The 13,710-nt window shown below is 43.8% G+C and overlaps 1 protein-coding gene across 5 annotated transcripts in view; it reads right to left on the bottom strand.

Annotated features, from left to right (window-relative positions):
* The window catches only part of LOC140727485 (L-asparaginase 1-like), a 48,250-nt gene that overhangs the window by 1,425 nt on the left and 33,115 nt on the right, over positions 1–13,710 (bottom strand). For 3 of the 5 annotated variants that reach the window (XM_073044832.1, XM_073044829.1, XM_073044828.1), the window contains exons 7-9: positions 12,045–12,154; positions 3,967–4,137; positions 875–985 (exon numbers count right to left, since the gene is read on the bottom strand). In XM_073044832.1, coding sequence (XP_072900933.1) covers positions 875–985; positions 3,967–4,137; positions 12,045–12,154 — 392 coding nt within the window. The remainder of the gene's footprint in view (positions 1–874; positions 986–3,966; positions 4,138–12,044; positions 12,155–13,710) is intronic. The other 2 variants (XM_073044830.1, XM_073044831.1) reach the window with 2 other exon arrangements.

Below are 13,710 nucleotides of genomic sequence, written 5' to 3'. Positions count from 1 at the left end.
ATTCAGACCAAACACCAGAATAGGGAGAAAATGCGATCTAAGTGAATTTGACGGTGGAATGATTGTTGGTGTCGGTCAGAATGGTCTGAGTATCTGAGACCGTTGATCTCCTGGGATTTTCACACACAGCAATCTCTAGAGCTTACGGAAACTGTTGTGATAAACAAAAATAAAACATCCAATTATTGAGAGAGATCAGAAGAGAATGGCAAAACTAGTTCAAGCTGACAGGAAAGTGACAGTAACGCCATTAACCAAACGTTACAACAGTGGCATGCAGAAGATCATCTCTGAATGCACAACGCATTGAATCTTGAAGTGGACGGGCTACAGCAGATGACGACCACAAACACACAGAAATACACTTTGTACCTAATAAAGTGGCTTGGTACAGACTAGATGAACTGAAAGGCCCTTCGGTGCTGTAGTACTCTATGTCTCTATGACAAAGGATGAAGCTTTGGAACTGAGCTGAAACTATTTACAATAGAACTAATCAGGTGGCTGGAATATAGACAGAACTTAAAAAAGGTCAGCACAGAGAGGAGGCCGGCGGGTGATCATTACATTAGAAAACCTAATTCGATCTGTCTGCACATGATCCATATCCCTCTATTCTGAGTATTCATCTGCTGACTAAAAACATCTTAATGCCACTATAGTATCTGTTTCCACCACTGATAACCCATTCCTGGCACACACCACTCTGTGTAAAAGAACTTGCCCCACATGTCTCTTTTAAACTGTTCTCCCTTCCCACCTTCAAGCTATACACAATGATCATTCCTTTAGCTTTAGCCGCTGTTTATTGACCTCATGTAGCAGCTGTACCTCAGAAGAAGCTATATGCACAATAACGAGGCCATGCACAAACCTCTCGTCTCCGTCCACTGTCCTCTGATTGATTCAGGACCCACACCAGCTTGGCAATGGCTGCTTCCATTGTTATGTCATGTCCGGGGATGACTCCGGCTGCGACCAGCTTCTGGGTGAATGTAAAATTGGTACTGGAATTGGTTTATTATTTTCACATATACCAAGAAACAGTGAAAAACTTCTCTTGCATACTGTTCGTTCAGATCAAATTATATTTGCTACCACAAACACGATCAAACCTGCAGCTGCTGGAAGTTCAAAGCACCATACACAAGATGCTACAGGAACTCAGCAGGCCAGGCAGCATCTGTGGAGAAGAGTAAATACTCGATGTTTCATGCAGAGACCCTTCATCAGGACTTACTATTGATATTAGTTTATTATCATCACATGTATACAGTGAAACGCCTGTGTAACCTACTGTTCATACAGATCGGATCATTACACAGTGCATGGAGCCAGTATAAGGCAAAACTATTTAACAGTGCTGATAAGAGTGTTAAAAACTACTGACAGAGTGCAGTGCAGGCAAACAGTAAAGTGCAAGATCATAACGAGGTAGTGGCGAGCCCAAGAGTCTATCTTATTGTACAAGAGGTCCATTCAAGACAGTGCATTGAGTAGAAATTGGTAAAGCAGTAACAAGGCACAATAAATGTGACAACTACAGTGAAAGTGCAGTGCAGGTAAACGAAAAGGTGCAGGGTCATAATGTGGTAGATTGCAAGGTCAAGAGTCCGTCTTATTTGACTAGGAAACTATTTAAAAGTCTTATTACAGAGCAGGATATGTCAAGGGAGATGGGGATACTATGTGAAGATATTGCAAACCACCTCAGGCTGAGAGCTTTAATGAAGATAGTTAAAGTCAGAGTCATAGAAAAGTACAGCACAGAAACAGGCCCTTCAGCCCATCTAGTCTATGCTGAGACCACTTAAACTGCCCTCTCCCATCAAACTGCACCAGAACCATAGGCCGCCCTACCCCTCCCATCCATGTACCTATCCAAACTTCTCTTAAATGTTGAAATGAAGCTTGCATGTACCATTTGTGCCGGCAGCTCATTCCACACTCTCAAAACCTCTGAGTGAAGAGGTTCTCCCTCATGGTCCCCTTAAACTTTTCACCTATCACCCTTCACCCATGACTTACAGTTGTAGGCTCACCCAGCGGAAAGAGTACTGGAAAAAGCCCGCTTGCGTTTACCCTTTCTATACTCCTCAATGGATAGCTGTTCCGAGGTTTATTTAAATGTCAATTTTGGGATGCAACTTTTTGTAATTTGTAGCTTTTTGAATGTAATTTTGGGATTATGGGCCTCAAGTTCAAGTTTATTGTCATCTGACTGAGCATTTGAGGGGTGATTGATAAGTTTGTGGCCTAAGCTAGAAGGAGTCAGTCTTAGAAAACCTAGCACATTTACTTTTCAACATAGTCCCCTCCTACATTTACACACTTAGTCCAGCAGTCGTGGAGCATACGGATCTTGGACCTCCAGAAAGTGTCCACAGCAGGGGTGATTGATAAGTTTGTGGCCTAAGGTAGAAGGAGATGAGTTATACAGCTCTCATTACGTGCACGTGCAGTTCAACTCTTTGAGTGATTATGCAGAAAGTTTGAAGTTATTAACTCATCGGGGTGATTGATAAGTTTGTGGCCTACGGTAGAAGGAAATGAGTTATTAACTTCAAACTTTCTGCATGATCTCTCAAAGAGTTGAACTGCACGAGCATGTAACGAGAGCTGTATAACTCATCTCCTACCATAGGCCATGAACTTATCAATCACCCCTCGTCGATGCAACCAAATGAAAGAACTTTCCTCCAGACCACAATGCACCAACAAAACATATGTCACACACAGCACACCAATCAAAATATTACCACATATAAGTTAATAAAATATAATTCAAAATGCATGTGAAGCGCATTGCACAGATAAACAGTAAACAGCTCACTCTCCTAGTGACGAGTCCTCGGTGGTGACAGAGTATTCATTAGTCTCACAGTCTGAGGGAAGAAGCTGTTCCCCGGTCTGACAGTCCTAGTCCTGATGCTTCAGTACCTCTTTAGTGATGGTGGTGGGTCAAAGAGACTGTGGAATGGGTGGTAACAATGCCTCGGGCCCTTCATATACAATGCTTACACTAAATGTCCCTCCTTGGGGGGCTGGGGAGACCCCAGTGATTTTCTTGGTGTTTCTTACTGTCCTCTGTAGGGTCTTACAGTTCGATGCCTTGCAGCTTCCATCCCACACAATGATGCGGCCAGACAGGACCCTCTCGAAGGTGCTCCTGTGAAAAGCTGGAAGAATTGGGGTGGGAAGCCCAGCGCACATCGGTCTCCTCAGAAAGCCTAGAGATCGAGCTGTGCCTCAAGCCCAGCGTTTTTTGCCCATCACTAATTACCCCGGAGAAGGTGGTGTGCAGCAACCTCCTTGAACCGCTGTAGTCTTTCTGGTGAAGTTGCCATGATACAGCCCAGTCCATCACAGAAACCAACCTACCCCTTCATGGACTCTGTCACTACTTTGTATGTTTATTTGTTTATTTATTGAGATACTGTGTGGAGTAGACCCTTCCGGCCCTGCAAGCTGTGCTGCCCAGCAATCCCGATCTTAACCCTAGTCTAATCACAGGACAATTCAAAAATAACCAATTAACCTGCCACCCAGCAGGTCTTTGGAATGTGGGAGGAAACCGGAGCACCCAGAGGAAACCCACATGGTCACAGGAACAACGTACAAAGACCTTACAGGCAGCAGCAGGAATTGAACCCGTGTCACTGGTACCGTAAAGCATAGTGCTAACCGCTACACTACTGTGCCACCCGTCTTACTGGTTTGATAAAGCAGCCTACACCATCAAAGGCTCCACTCAGCCCAGACATTTTCTCTTCCCCCCTCTTGCACTGGGCAGAAGGCACAGAAGTCTGAAGGGACATCCCACCAAGGTCATGAACGGGTGGTGGAACACTTCTCCACGCCAGCTGCAATGCACTCGTATGAGCCACTTGTGACCTGGGAAGCACTTGTTTGATCTATGCCTCTCACCTCATACGCCCGATGAACTTGGCGAACCTCAGGACTAACCTGGGAAACCTCACACACAGCACCTCGATAGCACTGGGTGCTGCAAACAATCAACGCCCCAGAGGTCACGGCTTTGCGCAGTAGTTTGAAGAACCAGTCGTCGTCGGGAACGTTGCCAAGGCCGTAGGTTAGTAGGATCACCGCTTCTGCTCCTTCCAAGGATCTTGCAACCTGTTTCAGCAAAAAAAGATGAGCTCACCACTGCAGGGCGGCCTGTTTATACAAGCTTCCTCACATCAAAGTTCAAAGTAAATTTATTATCTCCGGTAAATGTCAGCATGAGAGTCATTTTCTTGCAGGCATTCACAGTAGAAACAAAGAAACACAATGGAATCAATGAAAATCTACAGAGACTGACAACAATGTACCAAAAAACAAACTGCAAATACAAAAAAAATCAAATAATAATAAATGCTATTGAGAAATAAGTTATAGAGTCCTTGTAAGTGAGTCTATAGGCTGTAGAATCAGCTCAGTGTGGAGGAGAGTGAAGTTGTCCATGCTGGTTCAGGAACCTGATGGCTGAAGGGATAACCGTGCCATCGATGCTGTCATCAGTAGGGAACACGGATGTTACTGGGCCCTGACCAGGAATTTTTCAGAACATTAACTGAAAGCGAAGCTAGAATTGGTTCTGTTTATGTTCAGATGTTTGCTTTGTTTTTCTTTTGCTCCAGGCTGCTCCAGTCAGGATGAAGCCATCGCAGGCAAGGCCACCGTTTATTGCCCATCCCAAATCAAGTTACCTTGAGAGGTGGTTGGGAAGTCACCTTTGAGAACTACCATAATTCCTCTAATCGAGGTGCTCCCATGTTGCTTTAGAGGAGGTAGTCCAACTATCTAGAGTGTTAGCCACAACAACTGCTGCTTATACAATGCCTGTGATGCTGCTGCAAGTAAGTTTTCCTCACACTTGTACATAGATTCAAGTTATAAACATTTTTATACAAAAGAACACAATTTGAACAAAAAAGTGCAGATGACAATGAACTGAAATTTTGGCATGCTTACAATCACAGTAATACATAGTAGTGTGTCACCCACTGCCTGTGATTTCCTTAGTGATTCACCTTGAGTTAGGAGAGTTTATTGGATCTGGTAAATACTATATATTAAATATAGAACACCACAGCACATGGAGGCCATTTGGCCCACGATGTTGTGCTGGTCCTTTAACCTACTCCAAGATCAATACAAGACCATAAGATATACAGAAGGAGCAGAATCGGGCCATTTGGCCCATTGAGTCTGCCATTTCATCATGGCCAATCCACTTTCTCTCTCAGCCCCAATCTCCTGCCTTCTCCTCATATCTCTACATGCCCTGATGAACCAAGAATATAACTCTTCCCTCCTACATAGCCCTCTATTTTTCTATCATCCTTTTAAGAGTTTCTTAAATGCTCCTGATGAATCTGCCTCTACCATTACCATTACAGGGTGTTCCACACACCCACCACTCGCTTTTTAAAAATCTTACCCCTGAGTTACCCCTATACTTCCCGTCCAGTCATCTTAAAATTATGCCCTTTGGTATAAACCATTTATGCCCTGGGGAAAAAGTCTACACAATCTATGCTTCTTATACATCTATCAATCTCTCATCCTCCTTCAGTCCAAAGAGAAAAGCCCCAACTCATTCAGTCTTTCCACATAAGTTTCTAATCTAGGTAGCATCCTGGTAAATCTCCTCTGCACCCTCTCTAAAGCTTCCACACCCTTCCTGCAACATGGCAATCAGAACTGAACAACACTCCAAATGCAACCCTCTCACCATAGGCTTGTAATAAGTTAACTATTACCGTAAATACAAGCTAACAGCAACACAACTCAACAATACATATAGTGACAAAATATCTTAAACTATAACAAGCAAAGTAAAGGGCCCATTACACATGTATTAGCCTATAGTGTGCACATAATCATGGGAGTTCATTGTTGCGTAATCAATCCCGTTTGTTGTGTGATAACTAGCTAATTAAAAGATCTATACTTTCCCCATGAGACCATTGTCTGCACGAGGATTTTCCAACAGCAGTATCTACCCTTCCAAGTGAGCTCATATTCTTGTGCTATGTTTGTTGCCCATTTCCTTTCTCCTTTTTCCTCTAAAACTCCTGCACTCTCCCCCAAAAATGGCTTCCCCCAAGCCCTCCAGAATGTTCTGGCGCATTTCATTACACAAAATTTTAACAAAACAAATCCTATTGGCTATTATTACAATAGCCTAACTTAATGAACTGAATTATCATTTTAAACAGCAAAAAATATTAAATATTCAATTGTATAATGTAATAAAAGGTACATATTACATTTTGAAAAGGTCTGCAGAAAATAAAAAATCATACAGCATAACTTTATTAATACAATAAAGCATGGTCTTAAAGCATCAGAGCTGCAACATTAACTCATGGCTCTTGAAATGAATCCCCTGACAACTGAAGGCTGATGCCCCATAAGCCTTCTTACCAACCCCTTCAACTTTGATGACAATTTTGACAGATCTGTGGACATGAACCCAAGATCCCTCTGTTCCCCCACACTGCTAAAAATCCTGCTATTGACCCAGTGTTCTGCCTTTAAATTCAACTTTCAAAGTGAATCACTTCACATGGAGCAGAAGTTGAATGCATTCTTTACTTCCCTCGTAATATTTTCCTCTCACTCACTGAAAGACATTCCCCAGACATATAGGCGACCAGCTCTCAATCCAGTGGCAGTCTCTCTCTCCAACAGCCCCAGGAGACTGTCCCCCAGAAATGATCAATGCAAGATAATGACAGGGCATTAATAGCCTCATACAGTATGGACTGTGGTGGGTGCAGGGTGTGGTTAAACCACACTGACAATTAGGCAGAGAGGAAATTGTGATGTACACATCGTGGTCTCTGGTGCAGTCCTTACACAATTTGACATACGCCAATAATCAACTTGGAACTGGATATTAACCCTTTAGTGCCTCCAACATACTGCTTATGACCTTGTGCGGTTATACAAGTGGCATAGTGCTGACATCCATTTGATGAACACATCAAGGCTGAGTTTACTGGCATATGCAAGTACATGTATGCATGGGTGCAATGGGAAACTTACTTAACAGCAGCATCACAGGGACATGGCATCAGATAAGAAGCAGTCACAAGAAAAATACAAATTTCACTTGAAGACAATTTTTAAAAGAAAAGGACTCAATAAGAACTAAAAAATGCCTTAGCACATAATGGTCACACTGTTTCTAAACTGTAATGATTAGAGTCTTGCCAGTTCAAGAACCAAATGGTTGAAGGGAAGTAGCTGTTCTTGAAGCTATAAATGTGGGAGTTCTCTATCTCCTGCTAATGGTAGCTGCAAAAAGATGGCATGGCCCAGGTGGTGGAGATCTTTGATGATAATTCTTGCCTTCCGTAGATACTACCTGTGGTAGAATTGGTTAGAACTAGAGTATGATGGGATACTTGACCATTCTGGAGCAGCTGGGTTTTAGACTGCTGATGCGTATTGAGAATAACCTTGGATGATAAGCGCAGTACCAGGAACTCCAATTATTAAGATACCAGGCCCCTGGAAGCAGGAGGGAGGATGCATCTGGGGGTAAATTATGAGCCCTGATAACAGGGAACAAAAAGGACTGCTGCACTCGTGCTGAGAGATAATTAACATGTCTTTTAAGCGACTGATCATGTACTGACCATGGGATGTTATGTGAAGTTGTTTGACTTGCTGTATAAATATGAGTTCTGTATAATCTAAAAATCTGAGCTCTGGCAGAGATGGAGACTGCTGCAGACTCCCCATGATATCATGTTAATAAACTCTTAAATGAAACTCGAAGCCACTCTGGTGTTCTTAGTGTTTCCGCATGGGGAGAGATGTACTTGTGATGTGATGGTCAGAGTCCACTATCCTGCACAGCTTCTTACCATCCTGTGTATTCAGACTGTCATTCAAAACCGTGGTATAACCAGTAACAAGTGATGTGATGTTTCGCAGGCATCTATTCTTTGCCATTTTATATATTGTGAAAATATATAGTTACGTGATATGTAATTGTGATTTATAATTATATTCAATGTATATAAATACAGTATATAATATATTCATAATTTTTTATTGTTATTATTTGCAAATTAGAGGAGAGACAAAAGCTGTAGGTAGATTCTTTTCATTTAATATTTCTTTCTTATTGCACAGTTAGAGCAGCGGGGATGCCTTGCAGGACAGTTGAATGCTCCTCTTGCGGGATGTGAGACGTCCAGTGTCCCTACAACTGGGAGAAGTACATCCAGCTGCAGCTTCTAACATTCCACGTTAAAGAGTTGGAGCTTGAATTGGATGAACTCTAGATTATTCTAGAGGCTAAGGGGGCAATCAACACAACTTACCAAGAGGTACTGTAGTTACACCAAAGGCACAGGACACAGGTGACCATCAGGAGGGAGAAAGAAAGGGGTTAGGCAGCTAGTGTAGAGTATCCCAGTGGCCATTCCCCTCAGAAATGGTTATTCCACTTTGGATACCGTCGTCGGGGGGGAAGATGCTGATGGCCTAGTCGAGGAAAGCAACAATGGTCAGGCCTCTGGCACCAAGTCTGGCTTGGTGGCCCTGAAGGGAAGGGGAGAGCAGAGGTGAGCTGTAGTGAAAAGGGATCTGTTAGTTTGGGAAACAGAAAAGAGGTTCTTTGGACAAGAACAAGATTAACTAATGATACAGTACTGTGAAAAATCCTTAGGGAGGTATATGCAGCTAGGGTGCCCAAGACCTTTGCAAAGTACTGTATTTGTCAATGTGGAGTGGAGAGTGAGTTTGTAAATCCAGCGGGACCAAAGAATGTTGGGAATAGATCAATAGGTAAACATTTTATTGATCCCAAAGGAAATTACAGTGTCACAGTAGCATTACAAGTGCACAGATATACAAATATTAGAAGAGAAGCAAGAGGAATAGAAAATAAGTTACCTTAAAGATTAAGCAGAGCTCAGGTAAGCCAAGGTGAATAACAGTCTAACAGGAGGGTCATCAGTTTCCCGACTATAGGTTGACTCATTATAGAGCCTAATGGCCAAAGGTAAGAATCACCTCACATAGCGCTCTTTGGAGCAGCACAGTTGTCGTAGTCTATTACTAAAAGTGCTCCTCCGTTCAGCCAAAATGGCATGCAGAGGGTGAGAAACATTATCCAGAACCACCAGGGTTTTCAGGAGGGTCCTTTGTTCTACCACAGCCTTGGGTATGTTCAGTTTGACTCCTATAACAGAGCTAGCCTTCCCAATGTTTATTCACCCTGTTGGCATCACCTGTGTTGATGCCATTGCCCGAGCACATAGAAGATTATACTGGCAACAGCAGACTGGTAGAACATGTGAGGAAGTAGAGGTGACTGTGGCCCTTCTTGTACACAGTCTCTGTGTTGGCGCTCCACTCAAGTCTGTCATCCAGGTGCTCATCACATCCACGTCCTCACCATCAACAGTAACAGGGAGCAGCACAGGCTTAGTCTTCCTGAAGTCCATCGCCATCTCCTTTGTCTTACTGATGTTGAGCTGCAGATGATTTAGCTTGCACCATTCGACAAAGTCCTCAACCAGGGCCCTGTATTCATCCTCCTGTCCTCCCTTTATAAAACCAGCTATTGCCGAGTCATCAGAGAACTTCTGCAGATGACATGACTCAGTGTTGTATCTAAAGTCCGAGGTATACAGGGTAAACAAGAAGGGAGACAATACAGTCCCCTGTGGGGACCCAGTGCTGCTTATCGCCATGTCTGACACACGGCTCTGAGGCTTCACAAACTGTGGTCTGCCTGGCAGGTAGTCCACTACCCAGGATGCAATGGAAGTGCCAGCCTGCATTGAACAGAAGTTGTCCTCCAGCAGTGAGGGCTGTATGGTATTGAAGGCACTTGAGAAATCATAAAAATATGATCCTCACAGTGCTCTGCTGCTTATCCAAATGACAGTAGGCTCTGCTCAGCAGGTAGATGACTCCAATGTGCTCCTGGTAGGTGAATTACCAGGGATTGAAGACTCATCCGACCAGGGGTCAAAGGTGAGCTAGGACCAACCTCTGCAGGGACTTCATGATGTGTTAAGTCAAGGCCACTGGACAGTAGTCATTCCAGACTTTCGATCGGCCTTTCTTGGATACTGGGACCACACATGGTGTTTTCACATAGTCAGGACCCTTTCCAGGCTGAGACTCAAATTGAAAGTGCACTGGAGAACTCCACACGGCTGCTCAGCACACTCCTTCAGGAGACGGGTTCACACTATCCGGTCCCAATGCTTTGCCGTGTCTGAGTTTCCCCAGAGTCCTTCTCACCTGCTCAGTAGCGATGGTAATTCCATGATGACTGGTGAGATGGTGGGAGGTGAGGACTGAGGGAGGTGGAGATCAGGACAATAGCAGTTGGTATGTGGAGGTGTGAATGGTAGGTGCAAGGCAAGGTGGTAGCCTGTGTTGTTTATCTACCTGTTGAACTGGAAGGGGGAGGAGGGGAGGCATTGGTGCTGAGGGACCAGTGAGTGTCTCAGCACTTAGAATGGTGTGCTGGGGGGGATGTGAACAGGAGGGCAATTGTCAAACCAATTGAAGAATTGGTTTAACTCATTAACCCATTCACAGCTGCATTCCAAGCTGATTGAAACCAGTGATGTTCTTCATGCCTCTCAATGCGCTACTCTGCCCAAGCTTGTTCTCCAGCTCTCTCCTGTATTCCTCTTTAGCCACCTTGATCTTCTCCTTCAGCTCCCTCTGCACGTTCCAATTCCTCCCTCTCTCCTAATCTAAAGGCTCTTCTCATCCACTGGTGACCCATGGTTTGTTGTTAGGGAAGCAACATACAGTCCTTGATGGTATTACAGTACATATGATAAGGGTGGAATGCTGTGGGAAGTATGTGGGACAGGTGGCAGAGGAGCGCCAAGGTGAGGGGGGTGGTGCAGGTACAGACACACCCAGCCTTCAGACACCAGGCAAGATCATTTGATTCCAAACATTTGGTTAATTGATCATTCTAGAATGTCTCTCTGGTGCTTTCTATTCCCTCCTCTCTCCTTGACCCCTTTCCACTCTCAGTCCACAGTAAAGGCTTATATCTGGAACAGCTTTATCATCACTCACGTATGACATAAGGTGTGTTTCTTTGCATTAGTACAATGCAATACACACAATTACTACAATACTACGCAAAAGTCTTAGACTCCTTAGCTATATATGTGCCTAAAAATTTTGTGCAGTACTGTATGTTGCCTCCTGGGTGCCAGGGTCAGGGACATCTTGGATCAAGTCCACAGCATTTTTAAGTAAGCAGCCAGTGGTACCAATGACATGAGTAGGAGAGGTGACAAGTTCCTGTATAGTGAGTTCAGGGAGTTGGGTGTTAACATTAAAGGACAGTGTTGTGATTTCAGGATTGCTACCTGTGCCACATGTTAGTGAGGCCAGAAATAGGTAGATCATGCAGCTCAACCGTTGGCTGAGGAGATGATTCAGGAGAGGGGGCTTCATATTGTTTGATCACTGGGCTCTCTTCCAGTGAAAGAGGAACCTGTACAGTAGGGACAGTTTGCACCTGAACTAGAAAGGGACTAATATCCTTGTGGGAAGGTTTGCTGGTTCTACAAGGTGAGGAGTTTAAACTAGAGCTGCAGGGGAATGTGCAGCAAACTGTCAGAGCAGATAGTGGAGTGGTTGTGGGGAAAGATGTTTTTAAGCCTACATACAAAATCAGGGATTGAAAGATTGATCATGGTGGGATTAATGTTCTGAGTTGTGTATATTTCAATGCAAGGAGTATTGTAGGAAAGGTGGATGAGCTCAGCTCAGGGGTTGGATCAGCATGTGGAATTATGACGTTGTAGCCATTAATGAGACTTGGTTGTAGTAGAGGCAGGACTGGCAGCTCAATGTTCCAGCTTTCCGCTGCATTAGACTCAATAGGGCGGGATGGATTAAAGGGGAAGAGTGGCATTACCAGTCTGGGAAAATGTCTCTCCGTAGATGCTGCATGACCTGCTGAGTGTTTCTACCATTTGCTGCTTTTACCGCATATGTGCTGGAAATCACTGAGGTACACTTACATATCTTTCATCAATTCCAGGAAAGAGCTGAAGAATTCCAATGTCTGGTGTGCGATTCAAAGTGAAAATCTGCAAGTCACCCTTGTTTGCCTTCTTTGTATCGCTGTTTACTAAAGTATGCATTTGGAGAAATAAAAGGAAGAAAAATGTTAATTACAGATCATCCTTGGATGTTTAGTTCTTTAAGACGTCTAAAAAGCCGATTTTGGCTGCAAGTTGGAAAATGCACAAAAACCACTCAATATGTTAACTGCACATCACAGAATGGTAATAAATGGCATCAAAATGCACTTAAGACGGATTAGGAAGAAGAAAGAGGAAACCAGATCTGCCGTTTCTAGGAATGAATGTATGTGAACATAGAATAGTACAGCAGAGGCTGCACAATGATGCTCCAAACTTTCAACCTTCTCCAATATCAACCTAACCCTTCCCTCCCACATAGCCCTTCAAATTTCCATCATGCATGTACCAGAAATTCTCTTAACTGTCCCCAATGGACCCCCTCTGTACAACCACTCCTGGAAGGGCATTCCACACACTCACTATTCCCTGTGTGAAAAATACTTGCCTTTGACAGGCCCCCCACTTTCCTCACATCACCTTAAAATCATGCCTTCTCACATTATCCACTTCCATCCTAAGAAAAAGCCTTTGGCTGTCCACTCTTTCTATTCCTCTTATCATTCTATACCCATCCATTATGCCGCCTCCCATCCTCCTTCGCTCAGAAGATAAAAGTCCTACCTCACTCAACCTACCCTCACAAGACATACACTCCAATCTAGAGAAAGGTAGATCTCAAAGACAAGGAATTCTGCAGATGCTGGAGATCTAGAGTAACACGCACAACATGATGGAGGAACTCAGCAGGTCAGGCAGGATCTATGGAAATAACCAACCAGCCAATATTTCGGGCCGAGTCCCTTTCTCAGGACTGGAAAGGTAGGGGGAGAATGCCGGAATAAAAAGGTGGGGAGGAGGGGAAGGAGGATAGCTAGAAGGTGATAGGTGAAACCAGGTGAAAGGTAAATGACTAGAATTGAAGGAATCTGATTGAGTGATCCATAGGAAAAAGGTAAGAAAGAGAGGCACCAGGGTGAGGTTATAGGCAGGTAGAGAAGAGGTAAGAGGCTAGGATGGGAAATAGAAGAAGAGAGGAGGAGAATTTATTTTACTGGAGAAATTGATATTCATGCCATCAGGTTGGAGGCTACCAGGATGAAAACCAAGGTGTTGGTCCTTCATTCTGAGGGAACAACAACTGGACACCTTGACTTTTATGCACTGAGTTGCTGGAACATAATTGCAGATTAGATATTTGCATTAATGAGCAGGTGTACCTAATAAAGTGGCCACTGAGTGCACATAACTGCAGACCCATAACAGTACGGTCAAATTTCAACTGCCCTCTGAAAAGGTCAAGCAAGCCAAAGTGTTATGAAGTCATACAGCAATACAGCACAGATACAGGCCCTTCAGCCCAAACAGTCCATGCCAACACAGGGCCCACACAGCTAGTCCCAATTTCATGTATTCAACACATCCCTCTAACAGCAAGGTTTTCAACCCTGGGGCCATGGACACCTTGCTTAATGGTATTAATCCATGTTATAAAAAAGGTTGGGAACCTCTGCCCTTACCTCTATTAACATGTATAAAATGC

Source organism: Hemitrygon akajei, chromosome 5 (assembly GCF_048418815.1).
Source record: "Hemitrygon akajei chromosome 5, sHemAka1.3, whole genome shotgun sequence".
Lineage (NCBI taxonomy): Eukaryota > Metazoa > Chordata > Chondrichthyes > Myliobatiformes > Dasyatidae > Hemitrygon > Hemitrygon akajei.
The sequence above is the reverse complement of the archived record's forward strand: the minus strand, read 5'-3'. Positions and strand labels throughout refer to the sequence as shown.